The 21,517-nt window shown below is 46.4% G+C and overlaps 1 protein-coding gene across 2 annotated transcripts in view; it reads left to right on the top strand.

The window, feature by feature from the left end:
- Positions 1-21,517, top strand: part of FIRRM (FIGNL1 interacting regulator of recombination and mitosis) — a 3,285,109-nt gene that overhangs the window by 293,436 nt on the left and 2,970,156 nt on the right. Inside the window, exon 4 of one of the 2 annotated variants that reach the window (XM_086964357.1) lies at positions 12,011-12,107. In XM_086964357.1, coding sequence (XP_086820483.1) covers positions 12,011-12,107 — 97 coding nt within the window. The remainder of the gene's footprint in view (positions 1-12,010; positions 12,108-21,517) is intronic. The other variant, XM_086964349.1, reaches the window with a different exon arrangement.

Raw genomic sequence — 21,517 nt, 5'->3', positions numbered from 1 at the left:
GCCAGATCACCCCCATTGCCCCAATTTGATTCAAATATGACATTGCTACCACTTGGCTTCTTCTACAGGCATCTAAGGTATGTGCAACATAGGGAAGAAGACCAAAAGCCCCCGATGAATTCAGTTCTGTCAATCCAACCTCACCAAGATTTACCAGTTTCCAATAGATATCAGGCTTTGAGTACTCTCGGAAAATGATTGACATAAGGGTATTAACTATTCCAAACCAGAACAGCCTTTTTTTACTGGAGAATGGCTAGTAGACAAAGATGCAGGGGGCCTACTTATAACTGACCTACCGCAGACTAAACCTACAGACACTATAGACACTGTGTACTTCTATTGAGGCTACACTTGTAAACCCAGACAAAGGAAGTACTAGTAAGCTCACCCGTGTCAACTCGAGGAAATTATTTGAGAATGGATATACCTTTACTACCTGGATTGTTGCAGGCTTAAAGGGTTCAAACAGGATTCTCCATGATAGCAGGGTTTGATTACCAGTGACCTCGACAAAATTTGCCTAAAAGAGACGTGGTGTACTGAACCGGTATATGTAGAAGGGTTCTCTTCACACTGGCTTCAGGCAGTGCCCTTGTCAGCTGGCAGAGGTAAAAGGCGACTCCTGACTCTTATTTCACATAAGTTATCTACTGTTACAGTTAAAAGATCGATCACTACAGGAACTCCCTCCCAGATTCTATGGCTATATTGTAAAGATAAAAGAGAATGTGGTCCTGATCAATTATTACAAGAACATGTTTGACTCAACTTGCAGTAATTTTGTACCAGAGTTACGGAGGAGCCCTTAATTTATTGATGGCGAAATATGATCTTGAATTGCTAGAGTATGCATGGGATACTAATGGCGGTCTTATACCAACATTTACTGGCTGAAATGCTGCTTCTATTAATGATCATATGCTTGTCTAAGCCTGTAGCAGCCATCTGTGTTCTATCCTGTGGATCACAGAGTAGGTATTGAGTGACCACAATCGTATTTCTAAATCCACTTTAGTTTGGGGAACTAAAATGGTCGTAAACCAATATTTTATTACTAGTATTGTACCCATTAGGCCAAATGGGACGTAGATCAAATGGGTTGGTGTGGAACCTGCAAAAATTCTACATGTTATTATTACCACATGTGATACAAAGATTTATTATTGCCTTAGCAAGGATGTTAATCCCTCTCTCTGCTGTTAGCCAATTTTGGACATATTAATGTTGTAATTGAGGGGATATTGACTTCACCCGTTAGGGGAAAAAAGCAGACAATACAGAGGATGGTTTGACCAAACTTGTACCCAGGCCTTACGCCAACTTAAACAAGCACTGGGTAGTAAACCTAGAAATTCTGAGATTATCAAAAATTCATGTCTTAATTACAAGTTGCTATAAAGGCAAGGAAAAATCTTCAAGAGATAGTGTGGGATATGTTTTCTATGGCAGTGGATACAGCGAACAGTAAGTTATTTTAGGAAACAGTTATCTTGCGGTTCCTCAAGAGTGATTCATTCCCAGATTCACTTCCTCATGTCACTTGTGACGCATAGGTGAGCCACTTTTCTAGTATTTTTAATCCACCTGTTCCAGATACATTTGGGTTACAATGTTTAGTTGGAAGAACGTGGCCGATGCTACCCATAGATATTACCATTGATGAAGTCCAGGACGGATTGATTGGCAGTAAGGGTGGTAAAGCACCAAGCCCAGATGGGGTCCCCATTGATGTTTATAAAACTGAAATAGATTTATGGAGTTCTATTTTAACCATAGTTTTTAATTCAGCAGTGATGGAGTATATCCCGCCGTCATGGGGCCAATTACTGTCCCATTTAGTTTCTGGATTCATCCGTTAAAGTGATGAGTAGAATTTTATTGGCAAAACTTGATATCTGATAGACTACTAGCCGCAGATTCCTTAACATAGAATTATCTCCAGGCGTGAGACTGGAATTGGAAAATGTTTTTCGCCACAGCATCTCTGCGTGGGGGGCTGTACCACATGACTCCTCTTTGACGTCCGTGGGCGTGACGTCAGCGAGGTCATATAAGCCCCGGCGCGAAGACGCGATCCAGATCGTGTCCTGACCTGTTTTCAGGCCTTTTTTTCACTCTTTTGCATTGAGGAACGGTGTGCGAATGCCTTTTGGCGTGTACTTCTTGTGCATGTCAGATGCCGGTGAAGGACCCTTCACCCTTGTGGTGTTAGGTCGAGCACCATGACTCTACGGACTTTGACGCTTGTCTGCACCTCAAACCGATGTCCCGGCGCGAGTGCCGGATGAAATTGCTTTCGGCCCGCTTGTCCAGGTCGGTCTTGTCGGAAGTGAGGAGCCGCCGATTCAGACTGCGGCATCGCCCTTTGCCACGGCCCCAAGGACGTCACTCACCGGCTGGTAGATCCTGCAGCTCGTCTCCGAGGCCTTGTCCTCGTTCGGCAGAGGGCGCTGGTTCCCCCCGGGACGTGTGCCCTCCCCCGTCGCCACCGTACCCGCCGTTTCTTGGAGTCGGGGCGACTGAGGCCCAAATGAAAGCCTACGCTATGGCTCTGCAGGCTTCTTTGGCCCCTCTCCTATCACCTGAGACGTCCGCGGATCCCTTGCCTTCCACAGGGCCTTCCGTGGAGTTGCCGACGAGTTCGGCTTGAGGTTGTGGGCGTGTGGTGTCATCGAGGTGTGGCCCTGACACTTTATAGGTATTCTTAGGCAGGTTAAACTTGACGATACAGCAGGACCAGGATGCGATGATCCCTTCAATTCTAGTCTCTGGGGGAAAAGGGGGTAGCAGGACAGTCTCAGTACAGGTCCGGTACAGGGGTAGCGGGGGTATAGCTCTCAATCCTCGAGCTGGAGGGTTCACAAGTAGGGGCCGCGGCAGCGCCAGCAGGCCTTCAAAGATGGTTCACGAGGATGAGCCGCGGCAGCGCCAGCAGGCCTTCAAAGATGGTTCACGAGGATGAGCCGCGGCAGCAGGCCTTCAAAGATGGTTCACGAGGGTGAGCCGCGGCAGCGCCAGCAGGCCTTCAAAGATGGTTCACGAGGATGAGCCGCGGCAGCGCCAGCAGGCCTTCAAAGATGGTTCACGAGGATGAGCCGCGGCAGAGCCAGCAGGCCTTCAAAGATGAGTTTGTCTCTGTGTCTCTCGACTCCAGGATACAACTGCCTTCCTGCTCTGGAGCTACCCCAGTTATAGGTCTGGCGCCCTTTGATGTCCGGACCCTCGCACTTGGAGGTCGGGGGGTCCGGGATGAGGGAGTCTAGACACCCAGCAGGGGGGTGGAGCCAGGGAGGCTGGGGGCGATCGAAACCAGGCGGAGGGGAGCCATCGACACTCCTTCTTCCATTGAGACGCCAAGTGGTCTCTTCCCCCCCCTGGGTGGATGGTGGTGCCTCGATGTCGGGGCTTGGCTGGGCCTGAGGTCGACCCGCGGCCACGAGGCCTGGTCGTGGTGGTTCCAAGATGGCGGCTGGGCCGTGGACGGTGGTTCGGGAAAGGCCCCGGGCCAGCTGAGAATGTTGTAGTTACGGGTCTGGGTTCCGTCGGTGAAGAGCTGGGGGTTGACCCAGAGGGCTGCAGGTGTGGGTCTTGTCCGGGGAACAGGAGTAACAGTAGTCCGAGACCCGCCATGCGGGGGGGGGGGACGGGCATGCCACGAGGCCTGTCCAACATCGCCCCATTCTCCTAGGGAGCACGTGGTGGTGGAGGTAGACTCGGCGCCCCCAATGGCCACTCGGGCGCCGATAGACGTCACACCGGCGCCAGTGGCGGACTCCACGCCGCTGTGCCGGCGTCGGGTCCTCGACTCGTCTCCAGAGGTTCCTTCCTCTCCGGACGTTTGTCATCTCCTGGTCTCGGGTGCATTTTCACCGGCGTCTTCCAGGGAGGGCTCATCGCCGTCCCGAGGCCTCAACCCTTGGACCCACTCTTCCGTAGCTCACTGTTGGTTGCTCTGCCGGCTTCTCCGCCTTCCCTGGAGGCCCCTCAGGCCACCCACTCGTCCGCGGATCCTTGACTATTCAGGGGCTGGCTGTTTATTCCTCCAGCTGGACTTGAGGACGGACGGCTATAGTCTACAGCCGCCACCCACGGAGGAATTGCTTTCTCCCCTGCGACGCCCTACGGAGGCGAGTGTAGCCTTTGCTCGGGCCATTTCCACAGCCGCTGGCATTTTGCGAATGGGTGACCCCGTCACCCCATTCCCTTCGGATCATGGAAGTTCTCCACCAGGGCTCTGGTGGACGGGAGCTGCTTCTTCCATTCAAAGCTTCGCTCCACAATTCCCTTCTAGGGGCCTGGGGGCATCCTGCCACGGGTGGCCCGGTGCCTCAGCCGCTCCTATACCGCCACCGTCCTGCTCCGCGTGATCCAATCTGCCTTTCTTGCCACCCTTCTACCCAGGGCCCTCTTCTGCATACTAATTTTCCTTCCTTGCCTTCAGTGTTTCCTCCGTCGCGGGAGGCCCAGTGGTTGGATTCATGGGGGCGTAACATCTTTGCTTCCTCCAGTGCTGCTTTGCGAGCTCTCAACACACTCAGTTGGCCAGGGCTACCTCCAGCCTGTGGTATTCTGTGGAGTCCCTTCTGTCTTGCGTCTCCCACAAAGGTGCCCGTGCTGATCTACGGCACCAGGTGTTGGATGGTCGGGAGTTGGCCGCGTTTTTTCTCCGTGCGGCCTTGGATGTTGCTGATGCTCTCGGCCGTGCTATGGCCAGCTCTGTGGCTGTCCGTCGCCATGCTTGGTTGCCGGATAGCGTTTCTCCTGGTTGACCTGCCTTTTGATGTGGTTCTTTTATTTAACACCCACGCGGACTCCGCCATTCAGCGGCTCCTTGCGGGTCTTCGTCCTCCTCCCCCTCCGTATGCTTGGCTTGTTGATCCTCCGGTGCTTGATGGGAGGCATTATCCCTCCTTTTTTCTGGAGTCTAGTGTTTTTGTTGGCCCGTCTGTGTGTTCTGTGCGGTTTGATGCGTCTTCGGGTTCCTTAGGTTTGCCCCTCTGTACTGTTGGCTGCTGGTATAGCCCCTTTGGCATTTGTGTACTTTTTGGCTGATTGATAAGCCGTCTCTGGTACTACCCGCAGATCCTTTATGTTCTTGTCCTCTGCTGTGGGATTTTTTCCCTAAGAGGTGTTCCCATGTTTTCTTTGGGACGTGTCATACCCTAAGTGGGGTACATGTAGCTATTGTGTAGTTCTGTCCTAAGTTGGGAGAGTGTGGACCCCCTTTTTCATTTTCCTCGCCTTTCCTGGCATCCCTGTATACCGCTGGTGCAGTCTCTTTTGTCTTTGTCTTGGCACAGCTTGCGCTGCTCCAGGTTCTGTCATTCTCTGTATCTGCTACATAGCTGGACCGGCTTTGGCATGCCATCTACGGAGTTGTGTTGTGGTGTTTCGGCACTTTTTTGTCCGCCGTTTTGGCCTGATCCTCTGTACGGTGTTCTAGGCGGGCTAGGATTTCCTAGTATTTTACTGTGTTCTGGTTGACGGCTTAGGTCCGTCCTACGTATTTCTCCTCTTTCTCTTCTGGCTGGTCCCACTTCTTTTCGTGGGTTGGTTTATGTCTGGAACGGTCTTCCTTTGAGGGTTGTTCTGGATATCCCTGGCCTTTGCCTTCGTCTTGCGCTCGGCTTGTTCTGGGCGCTCGGCTTTATGGTATTTGTCAGCTGCCGGCTGCGCACACCCGCTGACTGGAGGCTGATGCCGGTGCAGCTGTCCCCTTCACTGTGTGTGTTCCCCTTGTGGCGGGTCTGCCTCCATTTCTACCTCTTCTCCTTGGAGTTTGAGGTGATTCTTTTCTTCCTCGTTACTCCTCTGGCGTTGTCTGTCCCTCCGGGGCTTTCTTCTGGCAGATGTCCCTTGTACCTTGGATGGGCTTGGGGGTATCCTGGCCTCCCTTCGCCTTGTTCTTGCTTCCTTCTGCTTGGTGGGGGCTGGGCCTCCCTTCTTGTCCCCATTACACATCCCCTGCTCGGGCCCTGTGTTTCTTTCTACTCTGGAGGTTCTCTTGCAGGCCCTCCTCCCTTCTGGGTATGGCTAGGGTATCTATTCTACGTTAAGGAATCTGCGGTTAGTAGTCTCTGTCTGATGTACAAGTTACTTACCTTTGGTAACAATGTATCTGGTAGAGACGGTTCTAGACACGGATTCCTTCACGACTCGCCCTTCCTCCCCGTTCTTCGAGGACCTTCAGCTTGGTTTTCTGCATTCGCCTTCCTCCGGGTGGCTTGTTTTCTACAAGTGTCCTCTTCACTTCCTCCCTGATGGGATGCTCCGTTCTGTTAAATTGTTCCACCCCTTCCTTGCTGGTGCAAGGTTGGTTGGTTCATGTGTACTTCTGCATCCCTACACCCTAGTTTTTTCCAGTGTTAGGGCCTACTTTTACTCTTCCCTTTTAATTGCTTCAGATTTCTGATTCCTCTGCAGTCCTGAGTTGGGGTCTGTTGGCTGTACCTCAGCCTTTAGTTCCTTCCAGGGGATACAACCCTCCTTGATGGTGTTGTCTTGGAGTAATTTGCTGTTATATGTTCTGGATTTGTTGCCCTTCGCTGTTGTGGATGTGATTGCAGACTATCTATCATCTGCTATGTTTTTCACATGTTTTTTTCTGCCTCAAGGGAGGATGTTGCCTTGGCTTATGAGGTTGCTCCTCAGAGCGGTGCCTGCTCTTTCACTGCTATGGCTTTCTGTGCCTTAGTGCCTGGCACTTTTCCAACTGGTGCTGTTCCTCACCTTTCGTTCCTCCCTTTTTCTGTTTTATCTGCTTTTCACAGTTTTGTTTGTGATGACTCCGCGTTGGGGCACGGAAAAGTTCGGACTATAACTGACGTCAGTGTGCCGGGGTGGGGCTTATGTGACCTCGCTGACGTCACGCCCGCGGACGACGTCAGGGCGGAGTCACGTGGTACCGCCCCCGGCACACAGATGTTGTGGAAAAGAAAATTTTCCGTATCCAGTCTCACGCCTGGGGAAAATTCTACGTTAAGGAATCTGCAGCTAGAATTGTCTCTACCAGATACATCGTTACCGAAGGTAAGAAACTTGTACAATTGGGCAACTGAAAATGAGATACTCACACCAGTTCAATATGGCTTTAGAAAAGGGATGGGAACCCTTGAGCAATGTATCAACTTAGAACTATTGATAGGCAAGTACACGCACGCTAAACTGGGAAGATTATACCTTTGTTTTGCAGATCTTAGCAGCGTTCGACCTTGTTGACCATTCTATTTTATGGCCAACCTTGCTTAATTTATGGCTCCCAAACAAATAATTTACTTCTAACAAGGCTGTACAAAAAGCTTTCTTTTTTTTTTGTTTAAAAATGTGTTTATATTTTGCCAGATACAAAAAGCAAAAGAAATCACAACAAAATCAGTTTGTCATGCAGTGACATACATATGTTGGCCGTACGTCATACAATCCTGCGTCATAACCCTTTAGGGGGTCTTGAACAATCAATTTCTGTCCGTTCACATATCCCCATTTTATTATCACAGGGTTCCTCCTCTTCTTGGATGTTTGAATGCTAGGGGTCCAAAACATGGGTGTAGGGTTAAAGGAGTGGCCCCTCAAGGGCATGCTAACCAAGTTGTAAAAGAAACTTTCATGCAGGGTTCGATACGGACAGCGTGTGGAGTGTACACCACATTTTGAGGTTAAAAGAGGTATCCGCCAGGGATGTGTCTTGGCACCATTACTTTTTTCTTTATTTATAAATGGAGTCGACAAAGCCCTTATTTCAGTACATGCAGATGCATCACAAATTGCTGGTAACCCTGTACCTGTCCTAATCTAAGTAGATGATGCGGTGCTGCTCTCTAGAACCCCAGTTGGTTTACAACGATTAATGAACATTTTAGCCTTGTTATCAATAATAGGAAATTGCTGATTAATCAGGCTAAAACTTTTGTCATGGCCTGCTGCCAGAAAACCAAGAAATGCAAGTCTTTTTTCATTGAGAACTCAAAAGTGGAACTTGTTAATTCCTTCTTTTAGTTGGAAGTAACTTATTCAGGAATTGGCTATTGGTTACACTAACTTGCTAATGTTTGCTCTAAGATGGTTAAGAGTGCCCACAGGATTTTTAGATTTGCATCCAAGCTAGGTAATCGCCGTATTAAGGATATGATAGACATAGATAAGGCTAGATGTGTTGCCATAGCCCTTTATGGTGCTGAGGTTTGGGGTCACAAGCATAACCAGATACTACAGTATGAAGAAAATTATTTTCTAAAGTTCCTCTTGTGTCTACACATCGTGAAGTAGGCATTAAGTACCTATCTGACCAGATTGCTATACGGCCATTATTGCTATGGAGATCAATTTGGGCGAAAGAGGGGACCAAATTTACTCAAACCATTATTAAAGATTGTTTACTTATGGGTAACAGCCTCAGCATCCCCTGGCTCAAGTACATTTGTGATTTGTTTAGTAACTTATTTAACCTACAGATCCAGGAAGACCCAGCCTGGGTGACAACCATATCCAAACAGGAGATTAAGGATACGTTTTTAGCTTATCAAATAGAGACCCGTAAGAGAGTGATTGGGAAGCAACCCACTCTTGTATTTTATCAGCAGTTTGAGATCAGAGCGGGATTTCAGGATTACCTGTCAGTAGTGACTAGTCCTTCTCATCGCTTTGTTCTGACACAACTGAAATTGGCTATAGTACATCACATAGTGGCCCCCCCCACCATGAAAACGTGTTCATTGACCCAATGCTCATGTGATGGGCTATCAAAACTAAGAACTATACATTTTATACTTTTTTGTAAGTTCTATTCATCTTTAAGACGTTTTTATCTGAAACTTATTGGTTACTCCTGGAATATGTTTTTATGTTGCGTCTTTCATTGTGAAAACAATTTCTGCTGGGAAAAGTATTATGCTTGGCAATTAATTGGACAGTTGTATGTATTGGAATGTTTTACATATATGTTTTATATTTTGTCTTACTTTTATGGTTGTTGTACATACCGAATAAAGTTCATTGAATTGAATATAACACTGATTCCAATTCTCAAGTTCAGTTTCCAGTTCTTCTACCACTTTTTGAGATTCTCAAATTCCACTCGCCCACTATTGCCCGATTCTGACTAATTTGGATAGTCTCCAGCACCAACTCATTTTGTTAGGCAAGCGGTACCCCGTGGCATGCAGGATTACAGGGAATGCCGGAAAATGCCAGGGTTGCTGTTACAAGCTGAAGAGTGTGGGCAAAATACAATACTAAATGGTACAGATTAGCATGGGGGGGATGACTAGGTTGGACTGTGCAACAGAACCTAGATTCCGTGGGGTCACACATTGTCCACATCATGAACTTTCTTGCAAATCTGCCATGTAGGGGATGGCTTAACATGAGATAAACACCCTTCACTCTATTTCTACAGGACACATTCCCACTGATGAAGTCCAGGTTGGCGACACCCCTTGGTCAGGAAGCTCCTTAGAGGTATCAGGCTTTCCCTTCCCTCCCTGAGCGGAGCTATTCAAATGTATGGGATGCAAATACAGGTCTTTTTTTTCTTTGCCTGCTAACAGATTTCTAAATGGGAATAAAAATATCTGATAAGCTTCCTAGATTGCTCTGTTTCCCCTGTAGAAGAGTCCCTGTTTTCAGAGCTTTACAATGTTTTGTTTAAATCTGTTTTGATTTTGGTTGTACATGTATATGAAAGGCAACACATTTTGGTGAGAACCATCTATACAGTGGAGCATCTACCAGCATTGAGGGAACATTACCATCCGGAGAGAGCTTTAGATATTTTATGTAGGATATTTAGGTAGAGAGGTGTGGCTCACTGGTTAGAGGCGGCAGATCCGGAGGCAGAGAACGGCCCGGGACCAGGGTTCAATTCCCAACGCGGCAGGGTCGTGGACCAGGGTCAGCGGACCGATAATTCTCGCCTCGGTGCCTACTCTAGGCAGGGATCACACTCGGTAACTCTGGGCATTAAGCTTGCCTCATCTCTACAACGGCCCCCCCACAGACGCCGGGGATGCCTGGTTTCACCTTGGAGATACCCAGCAAGGGACCATCTCACAGGGAAAGCCAGGACGGGTTCCCCAGCGGTCTTCCGCGCCAGGATACTCCGGTAGTAATTGAGCGCGCTACAAAACAGCATATTACATTACATTACATTACTCTCTAGGGGTCATCGTTTCAGTGTGTAGGAGCACCAAAACCCTTACCAATACAATATCTTACCCAGTATTCCCAGATATTCCTAAATTGTTTGTGGTCTAATGTTTATGTCTGACTGAATAGTTCTACTTATTTATGTTCCTTGGGAAAAGTGAAATCTGCTTGTCTGTTATAACTTATATCACAATGGCCATTGGAAGAAGGAAAAGATTGGCACACCTAGAGGCTTTAACTAATGAATACCCAGAATAATTCGATATCTTCTAGATCAGGGGTCTCCAAACCGGTCCTGGAGGGCTGGATCCATGCCAGATTTTTGGGATATCCCCATTGAGATACATGTAGTAATTTTAAAAATCTGGCATGGATCCGGCCCTGCAGGACCGGTTTGGAGACCTGTTCTAGATCTTAACCTTATATAATGATGCAATCATGGAGAATGTTCTTTCAAGTTTGCATTAAACAAACTGTATATAATTTATCCTATGATTATGATTAACAATGTATACTTTTATGGTTTTATAATTATAAGCCGAATAAAGTTTATGAATTGAAATGGAATGAATAGTTCAGATCAGTAGGAGAAAATCATCTCGTAATTTCTATCAGGAAAACTTTCAAAGCGATTTCTTCACCAGCTAGTGCAAGGTGGGTCCGCTGGACTATGCAGGAGGCAGGCATAGTTAATATTTTTGGAGCTCACTCCACAAGGGGCATGATGGCCTTTAAAGGTTTTTTCCTTGCAGCGAGGCTAGAAGATATCATATGTACAAAAGATGGGTTCTTTGATTCCACATTCAAAAGGTTTTACTTTAAACCTGCTGTGAATGTAGCCTCATTATTGGTAAGTACGCTTTAAACTTGCATAATTCTCACCTCCAATCCTGACAGAATGAAACATTTTGTAAAGGAATCATTCAATTCTATTAAGGACACCGAGGCAAGGATTATCCCACTGCAAAGACTTTGTATTACACTCCCTGTCCTCACTGAAATTATAATTCAGAGGACAGCATGCATAAGATTCAAGAACAGATACCCACAAGAGTTGTACACCCACTTCGGAGTAAGTATACAACTTCTTCTCTTTTCATGATGTTGAAAAGTTTGGAGTGTGTACTTAAATTGTAAAATCATTACTTTGGCAGAGATGTTTTACTTTTCATACAATAACTGGAGTTCTTTCCTTTATTGTTGAATGACTGACCAGAAGACTGTTTGAAGTGGGCATGATTCTATTTCGGGGGCTGTTGTGGGAAAAAGAGGCAGAGCCATGTACTCTGGTTTTCTTCATGGGATACATTGCACAGGATTGACTAAAACACAATATGACTTTTCCCAATATTTCATGGGAAATTTAGTTTACTGATTACTTGAATACATAAGGCTACTTGAGTTTAATAAAGAAGAAAGTTCTAGATGATTCTCGCCTCCATGTCCTTAATAGAATTGAAATGTTCCTTTTCGGATAACTGGGGCATTTTTTATTATTTAGTGTTTTGGGATAAATCTTTAAAAGCTTTAAGGCATGTCCTCCGTTTGATAATATTTTGTAATGATTTTGCCAGGTTCCTGCTGGAATACTATGTTCTTAGGGGTTTACCCCAGATTTTTTAGCGTTAAATTTTATTGAGAATTCCCTCCACTCCCGCTTTTCAAATGGGACCTTCTCTCCACAAGTAAGATTAACTCAGTTTTGTGTAAAAGAAATGAGTTGTGTATTTGGCTAGATTTGGTTTTGCTATGGAATTCTTGTATTTTTTTTATTGTTACAAATTTTACAGTTCGTTAAGACTAATACTCACACTTTCAGTACACTTTACTTGACATGATTGAACAATAACTTATGAACCCTTTGTTTACCAGGAGTTCTTAGGATTTTGACCCAAATGTTTCTGCCTCATATCAGCCTCTCAGAGTTGGAGCAGAACTTCTTTTCACAAGTAATTCCTAAGGTAAGTATGCGGAATGAAGAGTTAATCAAATGTCTTGGCTAAAGAAAGCATTCCAATACCATTACAATGTTTCAGTACTATATAATGTTATTAATTTGATTGTATTGGAGTTATTTCCCAAAGGCATTCCTGGCTGTAGAGCAAATAGGCCTTGTACGTAGCAACGGAATGGCTGCATGAAGTTTACAAAGAAGACACATTTTTTCTAGTCCTCTGCATCTTAACCTTAGAAAACACAAATACTGTTCATTTTGAGTCTGGATACTCAGATGCTCAGTTTCTACGTTTCCTTCCGTTGCTTTTTTAGTCTAAAGTATGCTATTTTTAAGTTGAGCATTCAAGACCTCTTGTATATACTTTAGTATATACTTATATGCATATGTACTTTGTGGGCTCTATATATCAGCCCTAGGACTTGACTGCCTCCACTTAGACTTTTTTCTGTTCAACTGCCTCTGTTTAACTGTCTTAGAAGAAAACGACCAGCAGAGGTCAGTAAAGTACCAGAATTGCTTTCTACTTAGGGACTTACTTTTGTTTATTTTTCTGGCAACTTCCTCTATTTAACTTTGTCGATAGAAAACGCCCAGCAGAGGTCAGTAAAATACCAAAATTGTCGTCCATGAGCACCCGTAGACGACAATATTTTTTTCAAATCTTTAATTTTCAGTGATATGACCACCGAAGGCACTGAATATATATTAAAAGCAGAGCTTTGGACTATACCATTTACCGCTGAAAGACAATAGTTCTCTCCATGTGTTCCCATACCTGGCGTGCCGCACAGTTTTGTGCTTATTTTTCCTCCATGTTAAAGAACAGTAGATGTTTCAGCACCCAGGCTAATGTGCTGCATACATACATATAAGGTCCCAAAGGCGAGACCAATTGCATTGCAAATGCTTGTTTATTAAAGTCATAAAGTGAACAAACTCCTAAAACCTTAGGACGTAGATCTACTTATTTCTCTCATAGTCTGTGAGAATTTCTTTATTATCTGTGACAACTATTTGTTACTGGGCGATATCCACACCAGCTGTTTATACCATTGCCCAATGGCCCGAGCCACTGTTGCACTTTGTTGAACAGCTTTTGTCCTCTTTGCCGGGTCACTTCGTCTGACCACGTTTTTACTGGCTATTGAACTCTGTGCACTTTACCGTTGGTAACCAAAGTGCTTGTTCTCCTTTTAACATGGTAAAGTTGGCATACTCTGATTAGCTTATGTATCTTACCTACAACTCTTTAGTATATGGTACCCACCATGTACCAAGGGCCTGTAAGTTAAGTCACCAGGTGGTTGTGGCACTCATTGTGCCACCTACTGTATAGCGACCGTGCAAACATGACTGCAGGCCTGCCACCAATAGCCTGGCTGTACAGGTTTAAATAGCAAATTTAAAAAGTAACAAACATTTTTGACAGACCTAAAACCCTGATTTTAAATATTTATAAGTCACCTTAAGTGAGCCTTAAAGGCCAGGGGAATGACCTGTAAAATGAGGCCGGTAACAGTTAATGTTAAAGATGGCCTTACAGTGACTAGCACCTCTAAGCAATTTTCATGGTGGCAGGGTTGTCTGTTTCAACAGGAAAGCATTGGGATACAATATACATTTAGTAAATGTAATCTTGGCCTAGGAAACAGCTAGATAAGTATTTCAATGACTTAGTTAAACAAAATGCAATATAATGGTAAATGTGGAATTTGGCTAGCCATTATTGAGAAGGTACTTTAGCAGAGTTAACTTTTGCCTGCCTAGAGTCCTTTCTGTAAGCATTCATCTTTCCCCTGGCACCTTGATGGCTCCCCAGTAGTGAGCAGTGAACTCTTCTAGGACCTAGTCAATGGGCTCTGAGTGTGGGGACGAGTCGTCCTCACTTTTATTAGGATGACCTAGTAGCTGTGCCCAGACATTTGGTGCATTTTAAACGGGCAGCACCTGTCAAAGGCAGCTGTAGCTCATACATAGGCGTCCCTCCCCTTTTTCCCTTCTAGTCAGCCACGGACCAACCCAAGTTGGAAGGAGAGTTTCCCTAGAACTTCGTAAAGTGACCACCATGGTGGGGCTGTGAGCATCCTCTTTGACAGTAGAGTGTTGAGTGCTGGTTGAATGTTGCATCTTCCTTGACAGGTCTGCTGGCTTTTTTCATATGACCCTTGGGGGTGAACTTCAAAAAGACCTCCCCTGTCACAGAAAAATGTTAACTGTCACTTGGGTAGGGCTCTTCTTTTGTTCGGACAACTAGTCAGACCCCACTTGTAGTCGGTCGTACTGTTATGCTCCCCAACCTAGGCCTAAGTAGCAAAATTACCTTTTACCTACATTTGTCCTGTCTTGCTCTGCATATCGGTTCTATCACTGACCTTTTACCTAATACCTGCAGGTCAAGTAAGATTTTTTAGATTTGTCAAGCCCTGCTAATTATGTGCTGAATTAATGTCAATCGCTTTCCTTGAAACTAACCTAATTTATTGTGCATGAGGATTCTTAGTAAAATCCCCTGCACATGACGTACATAACAGGATTATCATACTCTGTACAAAAGTCATTGCTATTTCATCCTAGAGCGACAGAGCTACTTTGCATAGTTGCAATTATTGATTTAGGCTTATTTACATAAGCGCACTTGTAGCATATCGATTGTGGTAGGAACCCCAATACTATCTTTCTGGTATAAAAGAACCACACCTTCACTAGGGCACTAGAGGAGATGCTTCTACAAGACACTGAGGTCCCTGCATGCTGAAGCTTCAACACACAGCGGTCTTAAAGACCTTGCTGTGTGTCCAACTCGTGACCAAGATGGGGTCCTTCATCCTCTTCCGTCAGGTAATGGGGTTGGCTCTTTCCTAGGGGATTCTTGGTGTTACACCCAAATACATGCTAGGCACACTTAAGATTTGCATTGTAGAAGTGCACTTAATATATGAAGGCATATAAGCATGACAGTAATCATCTTTTTAGCATCATGGTCGAATTCTACCTTCCATTTACTCTGTTGGTGCTTGTAATCTTAGGTTAGCTTCTGTCTATTGATTGTCGCAGCAAACATGTTTCTTACTAGAATGATGCTGGTTCAATAAATGTTTATTTAAAACGTCCCCAACGTTTATTTTGTGCATCTCTCCGATACTAAGTGAGCCTGATTGACTGACTGAAAAGTACTGTTCCACGATCCCTGAATGGTCAGGGTTGTCACGGGTGGGGAATTCCTATCTCCCGACGCCCGAAACATCTAGATTTCTTAGGAGGGCAAGAGGTTTTACTTTAGGTACATACCTAATTGGGTATTAGGTCAACTTTGTGAGCCCCTGTATAGTGTACCATAGGTTCTCCAGTATTAGGGGTGTCTTTCATAGATTCACATGCCTGAATCATTCCCTGTCGTCGGAGTGGGAGTCCCACGGTACATAAAAAAGCAATAATATGCCATAAATATGTAGTAAATACCAATAAAAACAAACCAGGAAGTAAAATAGCTAAAGCTACAGTAGGAAAAACTTCCACACCTATGACGATCCTAGTCATTTTGTATAGTCCAAACTACAGCCAATCAGGCGCCAGCACTCACCAGAATGTTCTCCCCAGAGGCTCAGGCTCTCAGATTTTCTACCGCACGTCATGTGAAGGGAGTCTCCCTGAGCTCTGCTCAGTTTTTTCAACTATCTTCCTTTTGGATCTTTTCTTCAAGAATGTCTTCAAAGAGGTCTCTGTTTAAAGCCTGTGAATCTTGTGGTAAGCTCCGGCTTTTTAAAGAGGACCCCCACAAAAAATGTATTTATTGTCTCTATCAAGATCACCGTCAAGGACTGTAAGATCTGCAGAACTTTTCGTCAAAAGACTCTCAGAGACAGAGAGGGTTGGTTGCTTTTGTGGCTACAAAAGCTTAAGGATTCTGATAATCCTGTGTCTGAGGTTGGCAGTATTGCCTCTGGTTCCACTTCAGCTTCTAGAAAGAGGCCTGCGTCTGAGGCGTTGACATCGCCTGGGGCTAAGGTTGCTAAAAAACATCAAACTTCAAAGGGATCTGACAAGCCTTCCAGATCTGACAAGCCTTCCACTTCTAAGGCTGCCCCCACAGGCAAGGACATGGAGGGTTCTTCTGCACCTCAAAAACGGTCCACCAAGAGATTGCCTCAGACAGCTGACATGGTTTCACCTCAGGAAACGTCATTATCGTCAACGCCATCTTCTGTCTTCTCGTCGACAAAGACCTCCGTCGACGCTACATCTACGTCAACAATGACTTTCTCATCTCCTAAACCCAAGATGATCATGTCGACGACAGCTTCTTCACCAACTATGGTCTATGTATCTGTTAGACCTCTCTCGACGACGGCCGTCGTCGACGCCTCGTCGTCTGCTCCTCGTCGTCTGCTCCTCTGAAGGCTCTACCGTCGACGAAGGCGTCGACGAAGGTTGTACCGCCGCCGACGAACATCCCGTCGACGAAGCCTCTACCGTCGACGAAGCCTCTACTGTCGACGAAGCCTCTAGCGTCGACGAAGCCTCTAGCGTCGACGAAGCCTCTAGCGTCGACGAAGCCTCTAGCGTCGACGAAGCCTCTACCCTCGACAAAGCCCATCCTGTCGACATAGCCCATCCTGTCGACATAGCCCATCCCGTCGACAAAGCCCATCCCGTCGACAAAGCCCATCCCGTCGACAAAGCCCATCCCGTCGACAAAGCCCATCCCGTCGACAAAGCCCATCCCGTCGACAAAGCCCATCCCGTCGACAAAGCCCATCCCGTCGACAAAGCCCATCCCGTCGACAAAGCCCATCCCGTCGACAAAGCCCATCCCGTCGACAAAGCCCATCCCGTCGACAAAGCCCATCCCGTCGACAAAGCCCATCCCGTCGACTAAGTCTATACAGTCGACGACGGAACCTTTGACGTCTACTACTGTGGCAGCGGAAAACATACCGTTGACGCCGCAATAGTCATCTTGCACTGCATTGCAGGTCTGGTCACTGTCAACGGTGTTCTTTACACCAAAGCAGTCTTTAGCTCAAAGGCGTGAAACAGTTTAACAGTTTTTCCACTTTCACCCCTACATATTTCACCTCAGAAAACATCATTGCAGGTTCCTGACCAGCTTTTAGACTCGGACAGTGAGGATGATGTGGTTCATACATTCGGAGCAGCCACTAGTCCTTCTGTGCTAAGTATAAAGTTTCAAGAAGAGGAACAGGAGGATGATCAACCACCTATACAAATGGCGTCCCCGATAGACAGTGTGCCTGTCGCGCAAGTACCAGATGCTTTATTGACCAACCTACAATATATGTTGGAGGATTACTATAAAAGGTTTCCGCCATCTGAATCTACAGGATCAGTGCCTGGTACTCCGGCTACCGAAGCGCCTGTGCCAGTTTTTCAACCAGCAAATCCTGCTTCCCCTCCACCGCAGTCTCCGGATCCTCAGTCTTCGGAAGAAGAGGAACGAAGAGAGGGAGAGGTACAGGATGAGTCGGAGTGGGATGAATACCAGGTGCAGACTACTTCTCCTTCGCCTCAGACTGTCTCAATTTCACCACCGGTGGACGTGGGTAGCTTCCACCTTTTTAATGGAGCGTGCAACTAAACGCTTTCATATTGATATGGAACACATGGAACAAGACTGTTTCCTATATGACTTTAAAGATCAGCCCAGGAAACAGATCAAGTCTATACCCATCATTGACTTCATTTGGCGGGATGGTATAAAGGTCATGGCAACCCGGTCATCCATTCCTCCAGTCCTGCCAAGAATGGAAAAGAAATACAGAGCACCGGACAAATCTCCTGCGTGACTTATTGGGCAGCCGAAGCTTGACTCGGTCATTGTCCAAGCAGCCCAAAAGAGGGCTAGGAACCCTTCTTTTCCTGTTACAGCCCCGCCAGACAGAGATGGCAAACGACTAGATTCGATTGGGAAGCGCGTCTCCACTATGGTGGCTACGACTGTTGGAGCGGCGAATTCATTGGCCATCTTAGGAAGGTATGACCGACAGATGTGGTCGAACATTGCACCATTCATTGACCTCCTTCCAGAACCTTCCAAGGCTGAAGCACTCAAGATACTACAGGAAGGCCAAAGAATCTCAGAAGAGATTATTGATTCAGCAGTGGATGTAGCCTCAACGGGCTTTCGACAACTAGCGGGTGCTGCAGTTCTACGTAGGCAGGGGTGGCTGCGTTCCACTTCCTTTAGACAAGAAGTCCAAAATAAGGTGATGGACATGCCATATGATGGCGAAAATCTGTTTGGCCCACAGGTGGAGGAAGCCTTACAGACGATAAAGAAGGATACGGAAACAGCAAAATCCTTGGGCACCCTTCAATTCCGCAAGCCGCCCTTTCGAGGAGTGAGAGGACAGGGAGCGTCCTCCAACAGAGGTGGATATAACCAGCAATCCTCCTACAGACAAAACAATCAACGCTATCATACCCAGCGCTACCATTCTTACGGCCAGAGAAAGTCCACTTATGCCCAGAACAGGGGAAAGACAAATTACAGCGGAAAGGATAAGCGCCAATGAGACATTTCACCTGCCACCACTGCTGCCCCACTCTCGAGAAAAAATTGGAGGGCGAATATCAAAATTTTACTCAAATTGGCGGTCAATAACATCAGACAAATGGGTCCTGGAGATTGTGGCCAGGAGCCATGCCCTAGAATTCGAGAAATTTCCTCCAAATGTTCCCCCGAAAGGACCACCTCCAGCTCACCTGAAGGAGCTGTTCGCCCAAATCAGATTGATGATGCAAAAAGGAGCGCTCGAGAGCGTACCTCAGAAGATGAGGGGAAAGGGGTTCTACTCCAAATTTTTCCTAATAAAGAAGAAAAACGGAGAGTGGCGCCCGATCCTAGATCTTCGCGCTCTAAACAAGTAAAAACAAGTATACTTTCAGGATGTTATCGCTTCAGGAAATATTGGACTACGGTCAGCACCAAGAGTTTTTACGAAGGTTTTGGCACCAGTGGCGGCGCACCTCCGACTGGAGGCAATCCAAATTTTCCCATACTTAGACGACTGCCTTATAAAGGCCAGTTCTCGCAAGGTCGTACATTCTCATCTACAACAGTGTCTACACCTGTTTCAATCTCTGGGCCTGTCCATCAACCTCGACAAATCCCAATTGAGACCTTCTCAAAGATAAGCTTTCTTAGGAGCAACATTGGACACTCAGAAGCTCCAAGCTTTTGTCTCGTCGGAGAGACAAATGAAAATAAAAAACATGGCGCAGAATCTGCTATCAAAAGTCAGTTTCCGTTCGGCTGTACAAGTCCTTTCTGGGGATGATATCATCTTGCATCGCATTAATACCAATTTGTCAACTCAGGATGAGACCGCTCCAGGAAGAACTATGCCTGCAGTGGCTACAGGTCTCCGGCACTTTCGAAGATTTCATCAGGATCACACCGCTCATGCGGAATTCTCTCCGCTGTTGGACACAAAAGCGACATCTCCAACAGGGGTGTGCATTCCTTCAAGATGCACCAAGCCTCACTATCACTACGGATGCGTCTCTCGAGGGCTGGGGAGCGCATCTTCAGGGTCTCACAATCAGCGGCAAGTGGACTGCTCCACAAAGGCGGTGGCACATCAACCGTATGGAGCTGAGAGCCATTTTTCTGGCACTCAAGGTGTTTTGTGCACTCATTCAAGATGCCAATGTGTTGATAAGAACAGACAACACAACAAGCATGCATTACGTCAACAAGCAGGGAGGAACATTATCTCTTCTCCTATCCCAAGAAGCCCAAGAACTATGGGCATGGGCCTTAAAGCACAATATAAATCTTCAAGCAGTGCATGTTCCAGGAACAGTGAACGTCTTGGCAGACGCACTCAGCAGGACGACGGTCTCCACTCACGAGTGGGAACTGCATCAGCAGACAGTGGAACGCATCTTTCACCTGTGGGGTCAACCAGACTTGGATCTATTTGCCACAAAGACCAACAGCAAATGGCAATTCTTCGCAAGCTGGCATCCCCACAAGGACTCTAAGGGGAATGCGTTTTCGATAGACTGGTCTCTGACATATGTGTACGCTTTTCCACCGATTCCTCTAGTCCCCAAGGTTCTGCGGAAAATCAAAAAGGAACCGTGTCGATTGATCCTAATTGCTCCCAGATGGCCTCGCCAGTATTGGTTTACAGAGCTTCTTCTTCTGTCAGAGTGCGAACCCATTCAGTTGAATCCAATCCCGAACTTACTCAGCATGCAGAACGGTCAGGTTTATCATCCGGATACAGCATCACTGAGATTAGTGGCCTGGCGCCTGAGTACCGTGAGTTCGCCCACCTGAACATCCCGGAGGAATGCAAAGAGGTTTTTGCCAAGGCAAGGGCACCCGCTACTATAAAGACATACAGTCTTAAATGGAAGCTTTTCTGCATCTGGCTCGCTCAAATGGGGTTCACCCTTTTTCAGAAACGCCGGAAGAGAGATTCTACCTTTCTTCCTACAATTAGCAAAATCAGGCCTGTCTCACGCAACCCTGAAGGTTTTTTCTGGCGGCGATCTCAAGGTCTCGGCAGGATGGGACTAATTCCCTATACTCTGTGAGGATTATACAAAAATTCTTTAAAGGCCTCTTTAGGATGTTCCCTCGAGTACGCCGACCACCTCCTGCGTGGCATCTTAATGTAGTCCTGGCACAACTCATGCGTCATCCATTCGAACCCATCCACAAGGCCGACCTGAAATATCTCTCATGGAAGGTATCACTGCTGCTGGCTTTAACATCCTCCAGGAGAGTCAGTGATATCCAGGCTTTCACTGTTCACCATCCTTTCCTGCAGTTCACAAGTGACTCTGATACTCCGCACTAATCCGAAGTACATCCCTAAAGTACCTTCGGATTTTCACCTCAACGAACCTATAATACTAAAGTCATTTTTTCCTAACCCGCAAACACCGGCGGAAAGAGTGTTGCATACCCTGGATGTTAAGAGATGTCTTAAATTCTATCTGCAGAGGACATCCACTTTGCGTACTAATGACCAACTATTTATCACCTATGGTGCTATTCGTAGGGGGCAGGCAGTTTCGTAACAGACTATTGCGAGATGGATATCTTCTGCCATTGCCTTTTGCCATACGCAAGCAGGACGACCGTTGCAAGCAGCTCCCAGAGCTCATGCCACAAGAGCAATGTCATCGTCTACGGCTTTATTTGCTGGAGTTTTTTTCAGCAGACCTGCAGAGCGGCTACTTGGGCCAGTCGCCATACATTTACCAGACATTACTGTCTGGAGACAACCAGCAAAGCTGATACTTCTGTGGGTCGTGCAGTTATACGAAATCTTTTTAACTAAGGTGAGCCTCTGTTTTCCCACCTCCATTACTGCTGTCAGACGCTTCATATGTTATGTTTTTACACATGCTTACATGATTGCATTCTGCTATGCT

This window comes from Lissotriton vulgaris, chromosome 1_1, assembly GCF_964263255.1.
Source record: "Lissotriton vulgaris chromosome 1_1, aLisVul1.2, whole genome shotgun sequence".
NCBI lineage: Eukaryota > Metazoa > Chordata > Amphibia > Caudata > Salamandridae > Lissotriton > Lissotriton vulgaris.
The sequence above is the reverse complement of the archived record's forward strand: the minus strand, read 5'-3'. Positions and strand labels throughout refer to the sequence as shown.